Source organism: Pelodiscus sinensis, chromosome 13, assembly GCF_052426305.1.
Source record: "Pelodiscus sinensis isolate ZL-2025 chromosome 13, ASM5242630v1, whole genome shotgun sequence".
NCBI classification, from domain to species: Eukaryota; Metazoa; Chordata; order Testudines; family Trionychidae; genus Pelodiscus; species Pelodiscus sinensis.
In genome coordinates, this window is record NC_143064.1 from 25,461,977 (window position 1) to 25,487,048 (window position 25,072).

The 25,072-nt window shown below is 44.8% G+C and overlaps 1 protein-coding gene across 10 annotated transcripts in view; it reads right to left on the reverse strand.

Annotated features, from left to right (window-relative positions):
* ARHGEF9 (Cdc42 guanine nucleotide exchange factor 9) overlaps window positions 1-25,072 on the reverse strand; it is a 399,027-nt gene that overhangs the window by 39,640 nt on the left and 334,315 nt on the right. For 8 of the 10 annotated variants that reach the window (XM_075940846.2, XM_075940845.2, XM_075940847.2 and 5 more), the window contains 3 exons: window positions 21,959-22,191; window positions 11,953-12,082; window positions 83-214 (listed from right to left, as the gene is read on the reverse strand). In XM_075940846.2, coding sequence (XP_075796961.2) covers window positions 83-214; window positions 11,953-12,082; window positions 21,959-22,191 — 495 coding nt within the window. Of the gene's footprint in view, window positions 1-82; window positions 215-9,245; window positions 10,484-11,952; window positions 12,083-17,204; window positions 17,644-21,958; window positions 22,192-25,072 lie in introns of those variants that run through there. The other 2 variants (XM_075940849.2, XM_075940850.2) reach the window with 2 other exon arrangements.

Below are 25,072 nucleotides of genomic sequence, written 5' to 3' on the forward strand. Positions count from 1 at the left end.
GATAGCTTCATTTGAAAAATGCAACTAATGCCTCCTCCTTACTGTGTCGTTAACAGCACTGATTTCATGGGGGTTTCATTACCTTTTTGCAGAGAACCATCTGGTGATCAAAGAGGAAGAAAACACGCTGCTGGTTTCGTCCATAAGGCTGGTAAATCCAGGACATCTCCCCTGTGTAGATCAACTCAGAGCTCCGATCCAAGATGTCATCTCCCTAGGGGGAACAGAGAACGAGGCAGAGTAAGCCACTATGCCAAGCCAGATATATGTAGCCACATGGAGGGGAGAGAAGCATTGTTGCAACAGAGGGGGGAAGGTGCTAGCACGAGATACATCAAAGGACCACTGTTTGTTTTTTAAACAGAACACTAGAGGTGAAATATTCAAAAAAACTGATTTGGGGAAAGAATACAGAGATTTTGTTTCTATCGATTGATTCATATTGAAAGTGGAAGAAAAGACAGCAGCTCAGTCAGAACAATTCCCTACTCAGGTTGCTAAACCTTACTGCCTCCAAATGTCCACCCCCAGCATGCCAGAGGCTCCCTTCCCAGAATGACAGAGCCCCCACCGCCACCAATGCCCCTCACAGGCTGTGAGTATCCTCACTGCTCTTCCAGAGCTCCCTTCATCACCACAGGCTCCCCTCACAGCCTGCCAGCGTCCTGGCTTCCCCGCACAGGCTGCAAGAGTCCCCTTTCACCTCCACAAGCTCCCCTCCCTGCTGTCAGTACCCCCCCATTCATGCTGCCTAAACCTCACCCCCAACCCAGTCAGATTCTCAGTGGAGGCTGTCAGAACTACCCTCAGGCAGCGCAGTGAGGAGAATCACTCGCTCTTTAACGTATCAGAACTGTCCCATCTGGGCAATTTGCTCCATCTTCCTGAGCCCCTCCACCCACCAGCCATTGGAGCAATTTCCCTGTCAGACCCCTCTCCACTCAGGCTCTCAGAAGGCCTCATCTCAAGGCCCCCCTCCTTCCCCCCCAAGCAAGACAGGGCATCAGAGTAAACCAAAATAGACTGTTAGTTCCCTGCCTTCTGGGGCTGTCAAAGCCTTTCCTTACAGATTGTGAACCACTCCCCCTTTCAGGGAATTTGAGCCCCTTGACCCCTATTTCTAGTAAGCTGTCAAGACCACCGTTGGTCAGGTTGGCAGTGTTCATCCTCCCATGCTGTCAAAATCCCTCACTGCAGGATCCTGGAATGCCTTCCCCCTTCTTTTCTCCCCCTCAGGTTAAAGCTTGTTTTCCTCTCCAACAGTTTTTTAAAGGACTCATGAGCAGATGGTCTTGAAAACATAACTCCTCTCCCACACTCGGAGCGAACAAATCCATTCACCCTCTGCTAATTGGGCTGAGGTGGGGGGGGGGCTTGGAAAGGGGAGGGCATTTCACTTAATTAAAATCTATTTATTAAAATGCATGAATTCTCCACCACCTGCACTGTGTATCTGTCTTATTCTGCAAGTTCAGCTGCATCCCTTATGCTGAAGCTTCACCGTCAGACTCAGAAGAGCTCTGGCTACAAGGCGGGGATAAGGATTAAGGAGCAGGAGTTAAAATGAAAGTAGAAAGCTGTTTGGATCTGGATCCAGATTAGGTTCTGAATCTGAGGCTGAGCCAGGGCTCAGTTTAGGGTTAGATTATGAAGAACAGTTAGCAGGGCTTCAGCCTGATACGGTGGAAATCTTGTTGGAATAGATGGTCTCATACCACTTCAGTGACATCCAAATGGGATTCAGAAAACAGGCCCCCTTCTGGATTAGTATGTGCAGGTAGAACCAAAATTGAACCTTCCCCACAAATTTTGTTGGGGGGGGAGGTTGGACTGGCGGCCAATCTGTAGTTAAGATCTCCCATTTTATTCTAAATGAATGTTTGCGTTCAGTGACAAAGGAAAATTCACTAACTCATAGCTAATGTGTTATCATAGGGTTTTCAGTTCCCATTGCTGCAGCAAATGAAGAACAATTCCTATGCAGCATTAGTGATGTATTTTCTTTGGTCTATCTTTCACTCATCACCATGGTCTCATCAGAGCTTGCTGAGCCCCGCACACTTGCACAGAGCAGGTAAGTAGAGCTGCTTGTACGCCTTCTGCACCTCAACTGAGTTCAAAATATGATTTAGGAATTGCATTGTCTGCTAGTCAGCACCTTATAGAGGCCATGAGTTGCTTGAACACGGCTGAGATGCTACCGACAGAATCATGCCCTCAAACAAAGGAACCTCTTAAAAGGTAGGTGGCTCCAGAAATCACTGGCTTTGCTTAGGATACATCTGGTTGTGCAACGAGGGAGGATTCATGCAAGCCCATCAATATCATTTTTCACTGCAAGGAAGAGGTTGCTTGCTAAAAATAGAAAGCCAGCTCTGTGAGGCTGGTTTACTCCAGTGGTAGCGTTCAAAGCCTGAGGACACATAAAGGACTCTGTAAACACTTCTACTTGATTAACTGAATCCAAACTGTGTAGTCTCTGCAAGGGATGTAAAAATGAGATCTAAAATTACAGGGGTTTTATTACATTGTGTATGCTGGCAAAACAATTTAAACATCGAGTACATAGGCTACAAATAGATACTTTCCAAGGCTTTGTCTCTGTGTTAGGAAAGGTGTTTTGCAGCTAGCTTTAAATTAATTAATACATAACTGACCAGTCTTCATTACACAAACATCAGCACACAGTGAGGCGTCCTTTCCCAGCACAGCCCTCCTAGCATTCCTCCTGTAACTGCAGTATGAGTATGTCTACACAGAAGCTGGGAGCATGCTTGAACTAGGGGGGTAAAAACAGCTTTGTGGCTACGGTATCATAGGCAGTGGTTTGGGCTAGCCACCCAAATACCTAGGGAATTGGGTGGGTTTCTACTTAAGTCTCTAGCCACATTGCTATTTTTAACATGCTAGCTCTAATTAAGCTAGCATGAGTCCGTCCACCCACATTGGGAAGCCTGCTCCCAGTTTGCTTTGCAGAAGACCTATTCTAAAGGTACATGAGCCTCCTCTAACAGAATTAAGATGGGATGCTGAGGCTTAGGGACTATGCATTTGAACTGTATAGTCTAGTCATGTGGATGGAGGCAGCCAGCTTATGTCCATCCACATGAGTGAGGAAGGACCCGGGATCTGAGGAACTCTCTAGTGACCATTTAGTATTCAGCAATGCACAGTCAATGCTGGTGCATGGTTTCCTTTAGACCTAATCATAGCACCAAAAGAACATTCATTGTTTTCTCCTTTTCCTTAAGCAGCCATGAGCCTAACCCTCCGAGAGAGCCGGCCTCATAGATTGAGGAACACTGCTAAAGGCAATGAGACTAGTATCTCAGCAGCTGTGAATTAACTTACTTCCACAGACTTCAGGGTAGCTAACCCAGTTCACAATATCGGAGGATCTGGCCTAACAAATCAATTCATTCAAGTGGGGAGGAGGTCAGAAATCACTCAGGACTACATTGGTAGACCCGTTGCACAAAACTGCATTCACATAATTTATTTCAGTGGCTGTGTATGCAAATTGTATTTGGGTGTTTTACAGTACTAATTGTAGGTAATTACAGCATTTCATGGTGTCAAGTATGGGTATTTTATCATGACAATTGTGCATTCAAATTTTGCCTGAATTTTCTGAAAATTTGGCCCTTGGTAGAGGTGAAACTCACTTTCTAATATGTGTGCTTCAGCATCTGTAAAACAGCATTCCTTCTCCACCCATCAACCGCCAAGAGATACAATGTAATGGCTATGCAAAGACTAATAAATAGGATAGATTTGATCCACAGCTACACAGCCTATAAGATGGCTATGCTGTATCTGTTTGTGTGTGTGCATGCATACCCGTGAGTGCCAAACACAGTCTATAGGGAGGTATATGTCCTGCTCCAAGTTAACTGTAGAAAAAAGAAAGCCAAATTCTCATTTCTCCTTCAAGTTGTCACAGGCAGGGCCTGGGCACTTAGCACACAGTAGGATAGAACAGAAGGTCAACCCGTTCGAAGCTGAGACTGTGCTTCTTTCTCCCCGAAGGCTGCAAGCATCACAGAAGTGACACACCAGGTCCTGAGGGCCAGTTCCAAGAGCTGCAGGGGTGGGCCAGTGCCTCTGTATTTGATGAAAGTTGTCAATCATCAGCTTCCCAGCTATGCCATAGGTAAGCATTGCTTTCTCTAACCCACCAGTGGAGGAAAACTGAGGGAGGTGGGAGCTTCAAATAATGAGCAGAAAAAAACAGAGTTGAGAACAGCAACATTACAGGGAAAGATACTTTAGCATGGGCAGCAACACACTATTGCCTGCAACTCAAGAGGACTTCTGAATAAGGCTGGGGAAAGACATTTAGCTTCTGAAAATCATTCTCCACACCCCAGTCCCAGTCCACCCCATGACATAAGTCCATGCTCTTATTGCCGGGCAGAGAATCTCCTTACAGTGAGTGGGACCTTTTCTGACTGACACTACTGTGCACTAATTAGCGACTGATAATCCGATTGACGCTCTGGGTGATGGAAAGATCAGAAAAAGAAAAGCAAGTGAAATGTCGTCCTTTTCATCAGGCTCATTTTTGATGCCTTCTGTCTCTGAGAAAGAAAAAAACCCTCTGTTTCAGTCCCAGATTTGATTTTTCCCAGGAGGTTTTCTCATCAAGCTGTTCTAGCTTTGAAAACAGTACGTTTGTTGCATACATCATTTTTTTCTGCCAGTCTTTAGGCTCAATAATGTAATATTAAGCTGAAGTCAACCATTGTATATTACATAATTAAGGGCACCGAGTCTTCCATTAGAGGCTCCATCAGGAACAAGAACTAAAGAAAATTTTAAAAGATGCAGTTCTCAATTATATTTTTTATTATTTTTTCCTTCATGTGACTTTAAGCCTCTTGGAAACTGCTAAACTGATACTCTGAGGAATCAAAGGTGAAAAAATGCCTAGGATTTCTACTGAAATCGAAGTCTTTTGTTTATGGAATGGGCAATGACCATTCAAGCTTCTTTTAGACTAATGAACTAGATTTTCTCTTGTGTCAAACTGTCTGCCCCAACTTAAGGTCTTTCACAGAGCCTATACCAGTGGCGGATGTTAATTCTGATACACTTTTCTGCCTTTCACAAATGCCTACATTGCAGGGGAGACAGAGTTTTAGTGAACTGCTGACACAGAAGCAGCAGAGAAAGCCAAAAATCCTGAGTTCTAATTCTTATCAGTAACAGCGGGACCATTATTTCATTGTTTCAATCTGTAACCAGACAGAAATTAAAAAGAAACTCAGAGGGTATACATTTATATCAAAATATAACTTGCAGGCCTATATTAGTACTTATATGTTTCCCATTACTATGGTATGTGAGGCTCTCATGGTCACACTTAGGCTACGTCTACGCTGGTGGGTTCTTGCGCAAGAACTCTTTTGCAGAAGAGTTCTTGTGCTAAAAATCTTCCACAAGAGCGTGTCCACACTGCCGTGTGCTTTTGCACAAGAGATGTGCTTTTGCGCAAGAACAGCCATGGCAGTGTGGACGCTCTCTTGCGCAACAAAGCTCTGATGGCCATTTTAACCATAGAGGCTTCTTGCGCAAGAAATTCATGTTGCCTGTCTACACAGCCCTCTTGTGGAAAAGCTCTTGCGCAAGAGGGCTTATTCCTCGTGGGGAGAAGAATAACTCTTCCAGAAGAAGCCCTGTTTTACAATCTATACTGTAAATTTACTTGTGCAAGAACACTCGTGCAGTGTAGACAGCAGGCAAGTTTTTGCGCAAGAACAGCTGTTCTTGCGCAAGAAGTTGCCAGTGTAGACATAGCCTCAGGGTATGTCTACACAGCAGCGTTATTTTGGAATAACTGACGTTATTTTGAAATAATGAAATGTGCATCTACAGAGCAAGCCATTATTTCACAATAATGTTGAGATGGAGGACTTCTTACTCTGACTCCTGTAACCCTCATTTCTCAAGGAGTAAGGGAAGTTGAATGAAGAGTGTTCTTCCTTTGACTTCCTGCTGTGTAAACAGCATCAAAAGCCGAATTAAGCTATTTCAAATTCAGCTATGCAATTGATGTAGCTGAAGTTGCGTATCTTAATTCAACTTTTGCCCTGCTGTGTAGACATACCCTTCAGCTTTGGAAAGATTAGACTTTTTATCAGTAAATGTTGTTGGTGAATGTCAATTTCACTCTACACACAAACCATTGAAAAGGTATTTCCATTAATAAAAATAGAAATGTAACAATAGGCAAAGTAAGAAAAATGCTATTTGAGAAAGAGTGTTTGATTTAAGTGTATGTACTTTGTATATTTTGGCAAGTGCTGTTGACAATTTATGTTTTAATAACGATAAAATAAATATAGTCTAACTATCCCTAGTGTCTGACCCTCCTCATAATGGCCTGCCACCATGAACATTTAAATCAATAAAAATTGACAACATGCTTAAAATAAATGTCAAAAATATATATAAAAAATAAAAACTGAATTCTTCCCAGCTTCGTTGCAATGTAGGACTCCATGCACATGACAAATTGGTTTTCACCCACAGAAGCTTATGCCCAAATAAATCTGTTAGGGTATGTCTACACTACCCCGCTAGTTCGAACTAGCGGGGTAATGTAGGCATACCGCACTTGCAAATGAAGCCCGAGATTTGAATTTCCCGGGCTTCATTTGCATAAACTGGGCGCCGCCATTTTTAAATCCCTGCTCGTTTAAATCCACAAGGAGTAACGGTAGTTCAGACTAGGAAGCCTAGTCCGAACTACCTAGTTCGTGCTGCGTGTAGCCGCGTGGTACAGGGTTCGAATGAGCAGGGATTTAAAAATGGCGGCGCCCAGTTTATGCAAATGAAGCCCGGGAAATTCAAATCCCGGGCTTTATTTGCAAGTGCGGTATGCCTACATTACCCCGCTAGTTCGAACTAGCGGGTAGTGTAGACATACCCTTAGTCTGTAAGGTGCCACAGGACTTCCCATTGTTTTTTCAGATACAGATGAACACAGCTACCCCTCTGAGATCTGTATACCTTTAATGAAGCATATGAAGACCAACTGACATGCCCAAGGTCACACAAAAAGTCTGTGGCACAGCAAGAAAGGAACACATGCCTCCTATCTCCCAGGCCAGTGTCTGAACTAATGGTCAACCTTAACTGTGTCTCCTAAATGGGATTTGATTTTATGCGAGACCACTAACATTGTGGGAATTAGTTCTTCAGTACATTATCTACTGGCCACAGAAATCCATGGGTATATTACAAAAGGGCATGAGTACAAGAAGTGGCCAATGAGGTGATGCGTGCTCAGAGTGGGATTTGCTTGACCTGTTTTGAGTCTGAGCCAGGTGAATCTTGACATGTTGCTGTGATCTGGCTCCAAGAAACTTTTTCATGTCAGCTTTGCCTAGTCACTTCTGAATGTCACCAGCTGGCTCTGGGGGTATGTAACAACAGGCAAAGGGACCACATGGAGCAAAGGGAAATGTAGGTCAAAGATCAGGAAACATTTCGTAACTGTGACGACTACTGGACTGTGAACCAGTCTTCCAAGAGAAGTGGTGCAAGCCCTATATTCTGTGTCAATAATGGAATTGGACAAAGCAGTTGAAAATTCAACATAGGCAGGGACAGCATTTTTTAAGTTTATTTATATTTTTGGAAATCAGAAAATCAACTGATATTCTGCTACAAACAGATCCAGAGATTCACACTCAAGGCTAGATTCATGTCAGTTGTACTAGCATCTATCTGGAGTTACACTTAATTAAAGTGATTGGAACTGATTTGCACAATAGTAGAATCAGAATCTGACCACACAGTTCTCACTCAGGTAAAGCTCCCATTAACACCAATTTCATGCTGGACGCTAGAGCAGGCCATCAGTTGTTATCAGCAAAACAGAGCCATCTTCTCAGAATCCCTTCCCGATCTCAGTGATTATACCTAAACAAATAGCGTGTACACACACACACACACACACACACACACACACACACACACACACACGTGCGTGCACCAGGCAGTGTTGCAGCAGCACTGAGGTAAAGCTGAAGAGAAAGGCTAAGTAGGGCTTGGATGAACCGTCTGATGAAAAATCAGGCCCTGTTCAACCAAGGGGCATTTACATTTTTCACATGTTGACTCCAAAGTTAACCTTCAACATGGGATCATCTGGAGAATCCCCAGGGCTAAATTCACTGTTGACATATGCAGACACAACTCCATTGGCTTCCACAGAACTGTATGTACTTAAATCAGCTGTGAATTGGGCCCTGGCTGTTTCTTAATTTAGGCTCAGCAGCATGCCTATGTTCCCAATGCATCCGCCCTTTGGGAGTCCTAGGAATAGACGGCTATCGAAGTAACTAAGACCTAGATTCACACTGGAAACTTGAGGCGTTGCAATGATCAACAGCGAAATGCTTACATTTTAAATGCCTTTTGCCTGCCCAGGCTTACCATCAATGCATGGAAAAAATTAGGCTCCTAGAAAAGGGACTCACAGGGTACGTCCACACAGTGGAGCTATTTCAGGGTACCAGAAGTACTCCGAAATAGCTATTCTGTGTCTATTGAAGCAGCCTGTTATTTTGAAATGTATTTTGAAATAATGGCCTGCTTATTCCGACATCCCAGTAATCCTTGTTCCATGATGGATAAGGGGAATTTTGGAATAGTGAGTTATTTTGAAATTTGGCGCTCTGTAGAAATACACTTGAAATAAGCTGCACATTTTGCATAGTTTATTTTCGCACCCACAGACACTAGCTCACTGAGCAGGGAGGGCTGTCTAAGCTCGCCAGCAGGAAATGGCAAGGAAAGGTTTGGAGCCTAAGCCCTGCCCCTAAAGGGGAGGTAGATGCTTAACTCTGTGTTGGAGTGAGGTGCCTGTCTCCAACCATGACGCTCAGCCACGAAACCTCTCTTGGAGTTAGGCACCTAAACCAGATCAGCCCTTTCTCAGGAAAATCTGTGGTGGAGATGGGGCCCCCCTTCTACTCTCCCAGCAAGTGCCCTAACCACTGCACTATTTGGGTATTCTAAGGCAGGGTACTCTCATTCTCTCCTGTTCCTGCTACTCCACTTTATATGAAATATTTTACTAATTATTGGAGCAGAGTGCATGAGAATGACTATAGCCCCTTGGTTAGGGCTGTCCCTTGTAAAGCGAGAGATCATGGTTAAATCCATGAGCTAATCCAGGCAGAGTAGGGATTCTAACTGCAGCCTGGGGGAGTGCTTTAACCACTGGCTAATCAGTGCAGGGAGGGGGGTAAGTAGCAGCACTGCCAACACGACAATGATGAATTAGGTGTGCTCTGAGCATGCCTCTTGGATTAGGACCTGTAGGTGAGATATGCAGGGGAACACCCACTTTGCGAATTTCATCACGGCACAGGGCTAGGTGACAGATGAGTGATGGTTTTGGGAATGCTAGTGGCACCTAAATGTTGGACTTGAATGCTTAAAAGGAGCAGTTAGGCACCTACATCCCCCCTGAGCATCTAGTCCTAAATGGCCCCATAGTAGTTTTTTTCCACATGAAGTAGTTAAAGAAGGTGTCTGTGTCACACATGGGTACAGAGAAGTTCAGTGGTGACGGCTAAGAGCACAGAGGAAGACTGCATCAGAGCCAGGAGCACAAATAATAGTTCCCTTCTCTAAACCATCCTCTCACACTGCTTGGCCAAGCTTCTTTCTGAAAGAGATTTGAAGTTTGGCTGATGCTGGGTTCACTTCCATCACGTATTCCTTCTGGATTTGCAATAACAGAACAATGAACCCACTGTCTTTCCTTCTGGCACATTCTTGTTCACTTCTGGCCCAGGCTCATTTCAAAGACTGTTGCCATATATTGACCCTATAATATTATTTATTTACATTTTGGAACCCCCTAGTTGCCCTTGCTGAGATCAGAAAGCCGGTGTGCCATGTATGTACAAATACATAGCAAGAGAGAGTCCATACCCCGAAGGACTTACAACTGAAGTAGACAAGAAATTGAGGCACACAGAAATGAAATGATCTGCAAAGGGTCAAACAGCAGGTCCATGGCAGAGCCAGCCTTGAAACATATGTCTCCTGACTTACTAACCAATGCCCTATCGACTGGATTGTAACTACCTATCAGAATGCACCATCTCCTTTGACAGGCAGGCATATCTGCCATTAGAGTACTTTGATGAATTGTTGGGGCTGAGACTGGGGAGATGATGGCTGTAGCTAAATCGAAGTGAATTTATCAGCCACACTAATGGTGGTGGAAAGGAAACTAATTCCACCATTCCTAGGTACAGACCACATTGGCTTTCCATTCACGCATGAACATTAAGTGTCTGGAGACGGATCTGTTCTCATTCTAGGTTTATTTACAACTGGGCTCTTGGCATTTCTTATAAATGAGTCATAGTAACTCATCATATATTTCTGGCTGAAGATACATCTGATGACCTTGTACCTCCTCCCCTGATGACTGTCTTCTAATGCAATAACAAGCCTGCATGTCAATATCAGAGATTTTTAAAATAAATAACAGTGAATGAATCAATAAAGCAAATCATCTGCATCTTCTGCTTTTCCTGCTAGTCAAAATTTAAGTACCGACCATAATCGCATCATTTCCACCTATACTCTTTATTTACTGAATTAGGGTCTAATCATGCCCTAATATGCACCAGTGTAATTTCAGCTAAATCAATGTGGAGGCACTAGAGAAACTGAGTGTAAGTGATGGGCCCTAAATTTCTCCCTCTCTCCCCTGATCCTCCTAGGTTTTGTCCAGAAAATATATAAAGGATGGAGTCATCTCTTCCTTTCACCAGTTTACCCCAGCATCACTCCATTAACTTCAATGGCATTTCTCTTCATTTAAATTGATGTGAGAAAGAAGAGCATCCAGGACCGGTTACATCAGTGAGAATTTTCTTGCTAAAAATGCATGTTAATGACTCCATGTAGGATGAGCTTTATAAAACTGCCCTGCTTTGCCCTAGTTCAACAATCCCAACTACAAATGGAGATTTTGATAATAGAACAATGGGAAAAACAAAGGATATTAAAAATGTCCCAGATGAACACATGACATGGCAAACCACAGTAACCTGCAAGATCTGGTGATGCAGTATCCCTCAGCTTCCCTTCCCCATCCCATTCCCCAGTGATCATTCACTACACGGAGACCACAATTAAGCTCCGATTCAATATCCAACTTTAATCATGAGAGTAATTCTATTGACTCCAATTCAGTATGTCCTAGCATGCCAATTAATTAGTGAATTGGAGCCTTCAGCTGTAACATCTGGGATATGGACTGTTTCTATTATTTGGTGTGTCAAATGTCTGTATAGAACCATATGCACCTTTTGGGTTGAATATCTTATTAAATAGTAATAATAATAATACTCTATTCATTATGAAATCATTACTAAGTTTTAAGCTGCCTTTGATAGCTCTGCTCAAACTAGCACCTAAAAACAGCAGTATGACCACAGCAGCACAGGCAGCTTGGCCTAGCGGCTTGACTATATACCCAGGGGTTGGGCAGGATTGTACTGGGATGGCTAGCCACACTGCTATTTTTAGGGTACTAGCTCAAGCAGGGACAGTGCAGGTTTATTATACCTCCCAGTGGCTATGTAGACATTCCCTTAAAGACAAAATGCCTCCTTCTACCCTTCTGTTTAATCCAGGTTACCGCAATGCTCTGTCGTTTGCTCCCAAACACAGCTGTCCTGTACAAAAGGCATGAGGTAAGCTGTGTGCCCTAGAGCCTTCTGGAGGCCAGACAGAATTTACACCCACATGCTCCATACACACCATTAGTGGAGACGGTTCACATACAAGCTACTGGCACCTAAACATGACATCTCTGTGTTACTTGCAGCCCAAGCACAATATGAATCAATTACCCTCTGCTTTGTGTGATGGAATCTAGTGGAGCCCATCATTGCCAAATGCATACTGTACCTCCCAGTCCAGGACTGAGGCCTGCCACTGAGCGATCTTGTCAATGTTCTCCAGTCTCCGTTTCCGCTCATTGATCTGCTGAGTCACATTCCTCATGACTGCGAGGGCAGCCGCCACGTACCTGTAGTCACTAGAAAACACAAAAGGAGCCCATGGAATCGCATCTGTCGCACAATGGAAGTGTACAAGGGTTCATTGTTATTAACAGCATTACAGCTGCAACTGTTAGAAAAGGGGACTAACAGCAATTTTCCACTTGTTATTATTCTTGATACTTCTCCTCTGCTGGTTGCTTTTTGGTTTGTCAACCTCTTCCTCCTATTTTCCCCTTTGCCCTCCGAAAAAGCATTAACTTGTTTCAAATGGAGATACTGTGAAACTCTAATCAAATTAATGAGCCAGACTCCTCAGCTGCCGTACATCGATGTAACTTCATTGACTCACATGGAGTTGCATGGAATGACAGCAGTTGTAGATCTTGCTCTTTTGGAAAATGTTAGGGTGATCAGCTACATTTCTGGGCTGTTTGAACATCCCTAGCTCCATGACTGTGCAGGAAAAGGATGGGAGATGGCCTATTGTAGAGCCTTGGAATGTTTCATTTTGAAAATGAAAGCTGGAAAACATTTTACTGTTAATGTTCCAATATAAGAACTAGGAGTCACCAAATGAAATTAATAGGCAGCAGGTTTAAAGCAAACAAAAGGAAGGTTTTCTTCACTCAGCGCATGGTCAACCTGTGGAACTCCTTGCCAGAGGATGCGGTGAAGGCTAGAACTTTAACAGGATTCAGAAAAGAGCTAGGTAGATTCATGGAGGTTAGATCCATCCATGGTTATTAGCCAGGATGGGTAGGACTGGTGTCCCTAGCCTCTGTTTCTCTGGAAGTGGGAGACAGGGGAGGGATCACGTGAGGATTACACCTGTTGTGATCCCTCCCTCTGGGGCATCTAGTATTGGCCACCATCAGCTGACAGGATACTGGGCTAGAAGGACCTTTGGTCTGACCCAGTATGGCCATTCTTATGTTCTTATAAAATTAGTTTCCTTATTGTAGTGATTTATCATAAATGTATACAATGCCCAGAACAAACCTCTGGATGTCTCAGTCTCAAGTTATCTGGGACAGAACCAGACAGTTTTGCAGTCATATTATGTATGTGAGCAGTTCTCTCTGTGTGTGCATATACATCTATCGAGCTACCTGCCTGTATTCGTAGATAAACCCACACACACGGGGGATACAAAGAGGGCAACTGCCCCAGGACCTGGTACTTCAAAAGGGTCTGGGGCTCCTGGCCACCACAGCCACTACTGTGAGAGCAGTGGCAGACGGAGGCCCAGACCCTTTATATTGCTGCTGGAGCCCTGCACAGTGCACTTCAGGCAGCCCTGAGGGATGGCTGGGGGGCGTATACAGTGTGCTCCAGGCAGCACTGAAGGCTGGCAGCCCCCACCCCCACGCCATTTGCCTGAAGCCCCACCCCTTATGGGAGCACAAAGCAGGCTCCCCCCATCTTGTGCAAGAGCCTGGCAATTCTGTCAGCCCAACTGCACACAAATAGTCCCAAATTGGACTTGCTCGTGCCTCCTCTGATCACACTGGTGTTTCTGGAAGAAGCAGAGCCAGGGCAAAGTATTTTTATATCAAGACAATTTCCTTCCACAGCTTCTTTTTGCAAGACTTGGGTTCAGGACTTCTCTGGATTGCGTATCTACCTATGCTTGCCTTTGAATAATGAAAGGGCGAAGGTGTTCCCTGGGTCCCCAGAAGAAGCATGTGTGACACTTTAAAACCTCAGTCTATAACACACTATATCTGGTTTGAATACAGAGGGAACTACCCTGGCTGGCAAAGAATACACAAGTTATTGCTCTTATAACCCTTAGGACATAAGGCTGGAGCCCAGTCTGCTCAGCCTTTCTACACTGCAGGCAGCTGCCAGAGGCTCATGCTAGTGGGGCTCGAACTAGTGTGCTAAAAATAGCAATGTGGACGTAATGGCTCATGGTAGACTTGGGTTTTCAAGCTTCATGGGCTGGCGGGGCTTGAGAGCCCAAGCCGCAGTAGCCATGCTGCTGTTTGTAATGAGTTAGCTCAAGCCCTGCTCGTGCGAATCAGTCTCTGGGCTCGCGGTCAGCCGCTGAGTAGACAAACCCAAAATGACAGAAGGAGAGTCACATAGCACTTGTCTCATGGCATTTGCTCTCACTGTGAATATCTCATGTGCTATGTGAGCAAATTAAAGCGATTCTTTTGCTTCCTGGATGCGAGGTGTGAGTGTAATAGCAGAACGAAAACAGCCTCCCGCCTGAGCCAACCAGGGTGATGATCAGTCTTTTCAAAAAGTGATGCTGAAATCAATGCTATTGATTTCCACCTTGTGCCTCATTTTCTATTTCTGGAGACCTTCACATTCATTTCTATTGGGAAGGCAGACTAGTCCAGCTGCTATAATGTTGCCATAATTTATGATTAACTTAGGGGTTGGTATTGACTTCTAACTAATGAGAAAAAGGGAGATCTCATGCAGCTGCTAAGGAAATGGCTCTATTGGTGACTGTTCAAGTTTGTCAGTGACATTTAGAAGAGGGGATTAACACTTTGTATTCTAGTACCTGAAATATGTAGACAAAACCTCTCAGGTGTGGAGTTGCTCATTACAGACCCAAGCTGACTCCAGTCTCACTCACACATCTGGAATTATCCCACTGCTCATTATGTCAAAGAAATAGCATATCATTTTGAGTCAACTCCTCCACAATTTTTGTAATATTCTGCCCTTGAAAGTCTTGTTGTAATGTTAACTATTTTCCAACATTTGGAGACTTGTAAGTTTAGTGCCAGGGATAGATACTTCAGTATTAGATATTGAAAACAGGCAATTCATTTCTTTTTGTATTTCACAGCTTCCTTCCTCTAACATGATTTTAGATCCAAAAACTCACTAAGTGCCCCAAATGGGTTAGAAATTGGGAAAGTATTAAAATAAAATGTACAGCATATTTTTATATTTTCCATCATAAAATATAGATACGATTTTAACATTTTTTCTGATCTTGATGTTCTTACTCGGTTTTAACTCAGTCCTTAGGAAAAACCTTTGTTAAATTAAAAAGAACCATTGTTCCCAAACTTTCCAATCATCGAATAAATAGTGAGTAAAGGACTCTAGGAATTGGCCCTGAGACTATACATTAAGGATGATGGTTAGAGAATACACCTTCAGGGAGGGGAATGTGTGTGGGGTAGACAGTGAAAAGTGTTGAGCCAATGTCCTGATACACTGATAAAATGGAAACACAATTAATGGGTGAGGCTTACGCAAATAGGATCAAATCTATGGCTGTGTCTAGACTGGCATGATTTTGCATAAATACTTTTAATGGAAAAGATTTTCTGTTAAAAGTATTTGCACAAGAGAGCATCCACACTGGCACGGATGCTTTTGCGCAAAAGACATCTTTTGGGCAAAAGCATCCATGCCAGTGTAGACGCTCTCTTGCGCAAGAAAGCTCCGACGGCTATTTTAGCCATCGGGCTTTCTTGCACAAGAAATTAACTTGGCTATCTACACTGGCCCTCTTGTGCAAGAATACTTGCGCAAGAGGGCTTATCCCAGAGCGGGAGCATCGGAGTATTTGTGCAAGAACCACTGATTTTGTACAGTACAAAGTTAGTGTTCTTGCGCAAATACTCGCGTCCAGTGTAGACAGGTGGCAAGATTTTGCACAAAAGCAGTTGCTTTTGCGCAACATTTTGCCAGTTTAGACACACTCTATGGCTGTGTCTACACTGGCATGAATTTCCGGAAATGCTTAAAACGGAATACTATTCCGTTTTCAGTTTTTCCGGAAAAGGAGCGTCTACATTGGCAGGCTGCTTTTCCGGAAAAGCCCTTTTTCCGGAAAAGCGTCTGTGGCCAATGTAGACGCGCTTTTCCGGAAAAGAGCCCTGATCGCCATTTTCGCGATCGGGGCTTTTTTCTGGAAAGACTACTGGGCTGTCTACACTGGCCCTTTTCCGGAACAGTGTTCCGGAATAAGGACTTATGCCCGAGAATAGCAGAATAGTTTTTCCGGAATAGCAGCTGATTTTGTACAGTAGAGCATCGTTGCTTTTCTGGAAATTCAAGGGCCAGTGTAGACAGCTCGCAGCTTATTCCGGAAAAGCGGCTGATTTTCCGGAATAAGTGGCCCAGTGTAGACACAGCCTATATGTAGCAGGGTTACCACCCTGCTCCAGGCATAAAAGGGGTTAAAAACAGCCTGGGGAGAGTGCAGTCCTGAGATCCAATTGGAGAGGGGCTGGAGTCAGCCAATCAGGGCTTGGCTAGGCCCTATAAAAAGGCTTCTGAAGGAGAGGAACACATTCTTGCTCCAACTCCCGAGGAAGAGGGACCTAGCTGCTGGCTAGTATGGGTACCATGGACAGTGCAATGCTGGGAAACAGGGTGAGCCAGGGGAACTCTGGCCTGACTACACTCAGGCTGAGGCTCAGTGAGGTACTAGGGCTGCAGAGAGGCAGCCAGGGTAGGTGAAGACAGCAGGTCCACAGCACCTTGCCTGTAGTCAGTGGCCATTTCAGACTACAGTTTGCCCCTCAGGTAAGGGGTTAGATGATGACTGGCAGTGGGTCACTGAGATAAGGTGGGGATTGGGGGCTGGCGGTTCCCTGAAGGTGTGGACCCCAGAGTGTGGGGGCACTGCAGCAGGGCAGCACCCTGAGGGATGGGCTCCATGGTCTGGGAGGGACAACAGGTAACAGCAGGAGCGTCACTGGCTGGAAGAGGGTGCTCCGGAAGCTGGTTGGAGCTAATTCCCAGAGTGACCAGCAGGAACTGCCATGGCAGAGAGTCACAAATTGTTACACTACACTTCAGGTAGTTATATGCAAGAAATTGGAGTGTGAAAGTATAAAAGTGACTAATATCAGTTAAGGATTTCCAACATCTCCCCCTGACCCCAGAACACTCACACACACTTAACTCTGGTTTGGATCTGCAGGAGGGAACATTTGGGACTAGTCTCAAAACAGCATGATATCCCATAGCGCAGAAATTAACTTCACAAATTGAGTTGACAGCTTTCCCAAGAAGCCCACAATAGAAACACTGGGAGGGACTGGCCCTTGTTACTACCTGCACAGCAATGGAAGGAAGTTATTCTTTTATAGAATCCATGAAAACAACTCCTAATGCCAAGTGTCCAGGGAAAACTCTGGATGCCTTTAATTTTAAACTGACTTCTTCCCCCAAATCTTACTTGCACTGAAACTCTGAATCAAGGAACTTGTTGAAAGCACTGGGCAGTGACCCTACAATACCAATTGCTCATAAGGCAATGTTGCAGTGATGACCTTCAGATATTTAATGAATGTTAAACGGGTTTCAATCTTGGGACAATGAACAGATGTGCCTTTGTGAAAAATTCAGATGAACTGGCCCGGAGACAATGAACAATTGAACAGAGTCAAGATTTTAAAGCATCCCCAACCCTGCCTCCATGTGGAGTGGGCTGGTGCCAATAAAGCTGGGCTTTATGCTGGTAATGCTAATTCACTAATTCTAATGTTCCATTTGAAGAGGAACCAGCATGTACATTTTTCCTTTCCTGCATTAATGAAGCAAGAATCAGCGACTGAACTTTCTGGGCTCCCAGCCCATGTCTGCGGCTGAGCTGACAAAGAACCTAGAAGAAAAACGGCAGAAGAAAGCATTTGGCTGGTGGATTAATATTAGGATAGCATTCAAAATAAAATTAAGGCCGATAAATTGCTCGTCAGTTATATTTGGGATGCAATGATTTCCTTCCAATGCAGAATGCAAGCATGGGCTCTTGCCAAAATGTCATGTGCTAACTTGGGCTGGAATGATCAGGAATTTGGATGCAGGCCCATTGTCCTGGATCTATAAATAGTAGCTCTATAGCAATACAATAAGAGAATGATTACAGCTAACCAGAGGGGAAGGGCAGGGAAATCTAATGGTATCTACTGACAAATGATACAAAATTCCTTCCTTTCATGGGGCCAGATTATGAACTCCTTGCTCATTTTGAGTAATAACACTCTAATGCCATTACCTTTTGCATAGTAAGGTGCTACTCAGAGGAAGAGATTCACAATCTGACCCATGATGAGCATCAATCCACCAGGCCATTTTGTTCCTTTAGTTTTTCTCCCACAATCAAATTAAACACATTGTCTAACAATCTGATTTACAGGCACAAAGAATTTTAGATATTAGGTAGTTGGGGAATTTTAGATATATTAGATATTTTGGAAATTTAGATAGCCAGCCTGAAGTCTATACTAACCCTTTTATTGGTAAAACTTTTGTCTCGCAGGGTTGTGGGGAAAAACACCTGCCCCCAACTGACATAAGTTTGACAAACAGAAGCACTGATGTAGCCAGCCCTATGTCTGCAGGAGACGCTCTCCCACCTACATAACTACAGGTTGGACCATCTTGGTCTGGAACCCTCAGCACCTGACTGGTCCCAAATGATGGAATTTGCTAGACCAATTCTGCCCTCTGCTGCTGGCCTCTGGGCTCTCTCCAGGAGTCACCAGCCTCCCAGCCAGGCTCTCCTCCTGGCCATTGACCCCTCTGCCAGCCTCAGCTCCTGGCCTCCGCAGCTAGCCCTAACCAGGCTCCTGAGCACCGGACCAGCCCTGCTCCTGGCCCTAGCTGGGCTCTGGCCACACACACCTTAGCTTGGCTCCATTCCTGGCCGCCAGCCCCCCAGCCACTGAACCAGCTCTGCTCCTGGCCCTGGCTGAGCTCATGGTCACCAGTCCCCCCGTGGCTATACCAGCTTTGCTCCTGAACCTAGCCTCTGGCCTCTCTGCCACCAGACTACCAACTGGCCCTCGCTTCCAGCCACCAGGGCTCTCTGGTCCAAGGGCTCTCTGGTTCAGCAACATCCATAGGCACCCGAGAGGTTCAATCTGTACTGCTGTTTATTGGGGGTGGATTCATTATGCCAACAGGAGAGCTCTCTGCATAAAGCCGCTACATGGGAGAGCTCACAGAGGTGTAGTGGCAGTGCTGCTGTAAGGTCTGTAGTATAGACACAGCCTGCATTCTAGCTTGGTACCCATCTCCACCTGCCGTCATATCACATCTTTCTTTTCTGCATATTCCAATCCCTTAATAATTATTCACTTTTCCATCTACTTCTCGGGCAATTATTAACCTAGGCACTAACCCCCAAGTGATGTTAATGGAAAGCCTGACAATGCTGCAGCAAGGAAATTTCAAACTCCAGAAAGAGAAGGAGACCCCAAATTCTATGCACAAATCTGATGCAGACACACAAAGACCTCTGAGTCACTAAACCCTTCCATGCCTCTATGTGCCTACTTCACACAATTACCTCAGAGGTAATTAGCCTCTGAGGGAAGCTATGAGGCCTTAGTAATCTCAAAAGTGCTTTAAGACCTTTGAATGGGAGGAAATTGATATTATCTAGAGACAATGGGCAGCTATTGTTAGTGCAGCTTTTTTTGCAAATATCTAAAAGGTTGCTACAAGGAGAAGGGTGACAATTTATTCTCCTTAACCTCTGAGGATAGGACAAGAAGAAATTGGGTTTAAACCGCAGCAAAGGAGGTTTAGGCTGGACATGAGGAAAAACTTCCTGTCAGGGTGGTGAAACACTGGAGTAAATAGTATAGTGAGGCTGTGGAAATTCCCATCCTTGGAGATTCTTAAGATATCTAAACAATAGCTATCAAAAAGCACTTTTTAAAATTCTCTCCCTGTCCTACTACCCCATTAAACTAACATGCCTTTGGTGAACTTGGGTACTTATACCTGGGACCAGGTTTTCTGATCTCAGTAAAAGCATGTAAATTCAAAGTACCTTCAGTGATGAGGCTCCAGATTTACACCAATATAAAATATATTAGACTGTCTCAGATGATTGTAATGTAACCATGGGAGTGCATTGATGCCCTCAGAACATCACAACATCAATGGTCTACCTGACTATATAATCACAGAGTAATGTTGAGTCCTCAATGAAAAAGGAATGCTTTAAACCACACTGAACCCAAAAATGTAATTTTACCCTCAGTATAATCACACTGCACATTGGTATTAGTTCTAATTACCTAAGAGGAATGAGACATTCCTCCTTTCTGAGGCTGCTTTTCCCTACATTCTAGGAAGTCAGAAGCCTGTGTGCATCACAAAACAGCAAATGCTATTGTGACTAGGGCGGCAAGGTGTCTGGTATTGAACCGGACAGCCCGGTATTTTCACCTCCTGTCTGGTAAAAAAATTCAGAAAATACCGGACACCTAAAATGTCCAGTACTTTCTGATTTTTTCCCGGACAGGAGGCAAAAATCCCAGGAAAACCAGGCTAAATACAGAGGCAGCCTGACAACCCTAGTGCTTATCGGGTTCCGCAGGGAGGCAAGATGGCAGACAGACGCCGGCAGCCTGTTAGGGCCAAAAAGCTTCACCACACGGTTTTTAAAGGGGCCAACACACTTTTTCCTAGTGTGGTTTTGTTGTTGTTGTTCGGTATTTTTTCTGAAACAATCTGGCAACCCTAATTGTGACATCAGAATGGTTTGGGATCGGAAAGATGAATAAGCTATGAGATTTGAATCCAGGGCTAGGTTTCAAATGCTCCAAAGGTCAGTAGGTTCAGATTCAGGATTTTGATTTGGCCCCATGATAAAGGAAGGGAGAAACTTGGATGCAGGTCCAAGATTGGGTTTCAAACATTCATCCTTACAGAGATGTTTGTATCCAGGGTTTGGTTCAAGCTAATATCTATTAGACATTGGCGAACCAGGGCAGATCACATACACATAAATCTCTGCTCTTGTCATCTCTTTCTCCATTTCCAAAACCAAATCACAAACCAAACCATTTTAGAAGTTTCTGAAATGTCTGGTTGCTGTTCGTGCTGCTTGCTCTGCTTCCCCCCACATCTGGAGCTGGGGATAAGGGAGCGGAGTTTGAGAGCTGGGGAAGTCAGATAATTTCAGTGCAAGCAGCAAGTGAAACTGGCAAGAATTAGCCAGGCGAGCAGCCATTATTTCACTTTTCCCAGAGAAAATTTCAATTTTGCAAAAATGGCATTTTCATCAGAATATTAGTCTGATGGAAAGTTCCTGGCTAGCTCTAGTTCAGAAAAACATGCAAACTTTTCTGTGCTTCTCAGATCCAAACTCAGATGCCAGAAACAGTGACAGACACAACCTGCAACAACCAGATGAGGATCTGAATTTTGCCCACATTTAGGGAGTTCAGGTGCAAGTTACTGGTCTGGCCCATTTTTATCCGAACACAAGAGGTGCTCCCATTCCCTGCTCTGATGAGTTCACTGTCAGGAGAGGGAAACAAACCTTTTTGGCTAATGTATCTTAACTGAGTACATTTATCAATAATTCATCCAGAGTAGCAGGTAGCATCAAAAAGTACAACTAAGTATCATTACTTCAGGTCTCTGAGTACAGTGGAATTATATTTAGTTCCACTGGGAATAAATGCTTTGGGTAGGCTTTCTATCTAGTTTGCTGAACTTCTGCCCTGCCTTAATTTTAACAAGTTACCATGAGGAAAAACAGCTGGATGCAAGAAAAAGTAAGAGAGAAAATCTTTGAGTACATCTACATTACAGAGAAAAATTGAAGCTGCCACAGTCAATCTTCCAGGGTTTGAATTAGTGGTCTACTTAAGACAGCTAATTCGAACTGAGGGGCACTCCGGTCGATGCTGGTAACCCTGCTTTCATGAGGAGTAAGGGAAGTGGAAGGAAGAGTGTTCTTCCTTCGACTTCCTGAAGTGTGGACAGCGCCAAAAGCTGAGTTAAGATGCTTCAACTCCAGCTATGCAATAAATGTAGCTGAAGTTGCATATCTTAATTCAACTTTGTCCTGTAGTGTAGACATACCCTTTGTTATTTAGTAAAAAAGAAATATGCTCTCATATGTCTTCAGCCATCAAAAACACAAGTAGAGTAAAAAAGAGGCATCTCATTACCTGTGATCCTGTGCAGTATACTTCAATAGCTCTGCCAGTTGCAAGGGGTATTTGCAGATCTTCTGCACTGGTGTAAGAAGGAAACCGTCTATGGCAATGTCAATCATCTGCTGCAACAAACGACATGCTTCGAAGAAATGCTGGTACCTGCCATCCTTCATCAGTTTGGACAGCTCCATACACGCATCCAAGTGATTGTTACAGTACTCTGAATAGATCCAGAACCCGTCTTGCTGCGAGAGGTGAGAGTGAGGGAATGAACACAGAAGGAGACAGAGAGAAGAGAGGAGAGTATATCAGACAAGTGCTGGGAACAATAAACTGCTTGTCACACTAACAAGAATAAATTACAACAAGAAAAAGAAAAACAGCCCAGCAGCAGCAGCAGCAAGGTCTGATGTTGGATTACTCGCACGCAGGCCTTGTCCTGTTCTCTGTGTAGCACTCAATTAGCAGGGTGTCTCTGCGGGGAATCTGTTACACTGACACATTGTTGCAGGTACGGTTGAAATACAAGAGTGTAGGAAGATCATCCCTTCAGAGAGCCACGTGGGAGCTTTCGATTTCAAATCAAGAAATGGGGCTTGTTTTCTTTAAAATGGCAAAGGTGAAGCTGAATCACAGCTCAGGTCTTTGGCAGCACATGCTGCCAAGTAATAATGATATGCACAGTGCCTTCCACCAGATGCTCCCCAAAGTGTGTGATAAATTTCTATGAGCTAAGCCTCACCCCACCCACACGGGATAGATTTGGAAAGCCCAGCTTTCTCAGGCATGAAGGGGGGAAGGGACTTGCTCATAGTAATACACCACCACCTCGGCGGTGGAATTAGAGGCGCACCCCCTGGCTTGAAGTGGTTCCCATCACATCCATGGTTTACAGCACAGGTCTCAACTCCTGCCTGCAGACCATCCCCAGCTGGAGCGATTGCACAATCTGTCCCAGGACTTCCCTGCTCTGTTATCAACCCCCAAACTCTGCCCCTTCCCCCCATCTCTCTTCCCTCTCCCCCCATGATACCCCATCTCTGAGGATGCAGCTTCAGGGTGGGGAGAGAGGGCTGGCACCATGCAGCGGCAGTGGTCATGCCCCTCTCCCCACGGCAGCAGAAGCTGGGGGGAAGCGGAGAGCACTGGGCGAATGCACTCGCTCCACTTTTCCGCAGCACATGTCACCATCTCCAGGCCCTCCACCAGTGATCCCCCTCAGGTACGGGGTGCCATGCAGCCAGAGGGTGGGGTGATGGCAGGAAGAGGCAGGGCTTGGGGACCGGTAATGGACAGGCTTCCCCCCAGTCTGCTAGGAGTCCCAGGCTGGATTGTGCCATCACTCTGGCTGGAGATGGCCCATAGACTGGGAGTTTGAGACGCCTGGTTTACAGTTTGGTTCAATGGCTCCCAGCATCCCCACTGTATAAATTGTTCCAGCCCCTCTGGCACCACCAGAGTTAGAAACAAACCTTGATCACAAAACCACCTCTTCCTTCTCTGCGTTCGTCCATCAAGTCTGTTCGTATTTATTTGTATTACATTGCTTAGAGGCCAGCCTAGATATTGTGAGGGCCCCAAGACTTGGTATAAACACATAGTAAGAGGAGCAGTCCTGCCTTCAGGAGCTTATAGGCTATACAGACAAGAGGTAGATGAAAAGAATATGTACAAGAACATTGGTAAACTGAGGCACAGAGTGATCTGTGAACAAGAGACAGGAACTGAACTCAGGTATGTGCTTCACAGTCCCACATCTTGCTACAAGGCCAACCTTTGATGTGATGCATTCAAGAAGTGGTTGCTACTTAATGATGCACAGGAAGGGGCTGCTCACCCCTTAAACACACTTGGCCACATTCTCTTCATGCTACACATCAGGGGTGGGGAAGCAGTTCGGGGCTGTACACAAGTGAGAAGCAAAAAAGCAAGCCCTCATTGATGTGGCTCCGGGGAGGGGGTTGGAGTGCCAGCACAGGCTCCCTAAAACTGGGGGGGGGGGAGAGAGCCCTGAGCCTCAGGGGCCAGACCCAGGGAAGCAGGCAGTCGCATCCATGCCCTGGGCTTTAGGTTCCGCACCCCTGCTCTACACGAAGAGAGTTTGCACTTTCTGCTCTTGGTACTGCCTGTGCTACTCCCTTAAACACAAGCTTCCTGGATAGAACAAGAACAGGGAAATCAGGAAAGATGGCTCTTGGGAAGGCACAGAGACTCCAGACAGTTGACCATGTGTTTCCAAGGGCTTGAGGATTCTGGGAGTTCAGAGGAGCCAAACACCTTGCTTTCCTCTGTCACAGCAAGTTGGGGAAACCTCATAGATCCAAGCTCTCCCACCAGTCTGCTGGAGGGGGTTAGGCCCCCACCATGAGGATATTGCCAGTGTTGAAACTCTCCCATGACTTCATGATATGAGTTTTCTAATTTCCTCTCTGCAGATTTCTGCCCATCATGGTAGTATCTTGGCACCACCCTTGCAGATCTAACCAGGGATGTTTTTATTACAGTATTGTCCATCAAAAAAAGAACGATGCTCTTCGCTGCAAAGGCCAGCGGCAATTAGCGGAAGCTGCGAGTGATTTTAATGATGTCCCACTGAAATTTCATTAATGCCTGCAATGAGATTCTCTAATGAAACTGAAGTGTTGCTGATGGGAAACGTAGCTCTGTAAGTAATGAAGATACACATAAAAGGATCCACATCCTGGATCAGAGCACCTCTTACATAAGCACCGATACAGCACTTCATTCTCCCTAAAGGAAAATCCAAAAAAGCAGAACTGTAATTTTCTTGACATTTCCTGACATATTTACAACACTGGGCAATTTATCAGCTCCCGTAATATACAGCTTATGTAATAGGCGAGATGGGGTGGGCTAAAGCCTTTAGCGTTATATTGTCAGCTACCAAGTCCTATTCTCTGTGGGTATGTCTAGACTACAAGCCTCTGCCGACAGAGGCATGTAAATTAGACTACCTGACATAGTCAATGAAGTGGGGATTTACATATCCCCTGCTTCATTAAAATAAATATGGCCGCCGCACTGTGCCGGCTCAGCTGATCATCGGCACAGCACGGCAGTCAAGACTGGATCAGTTGACAGGGAACACCTTTGTTGACCGCTCCT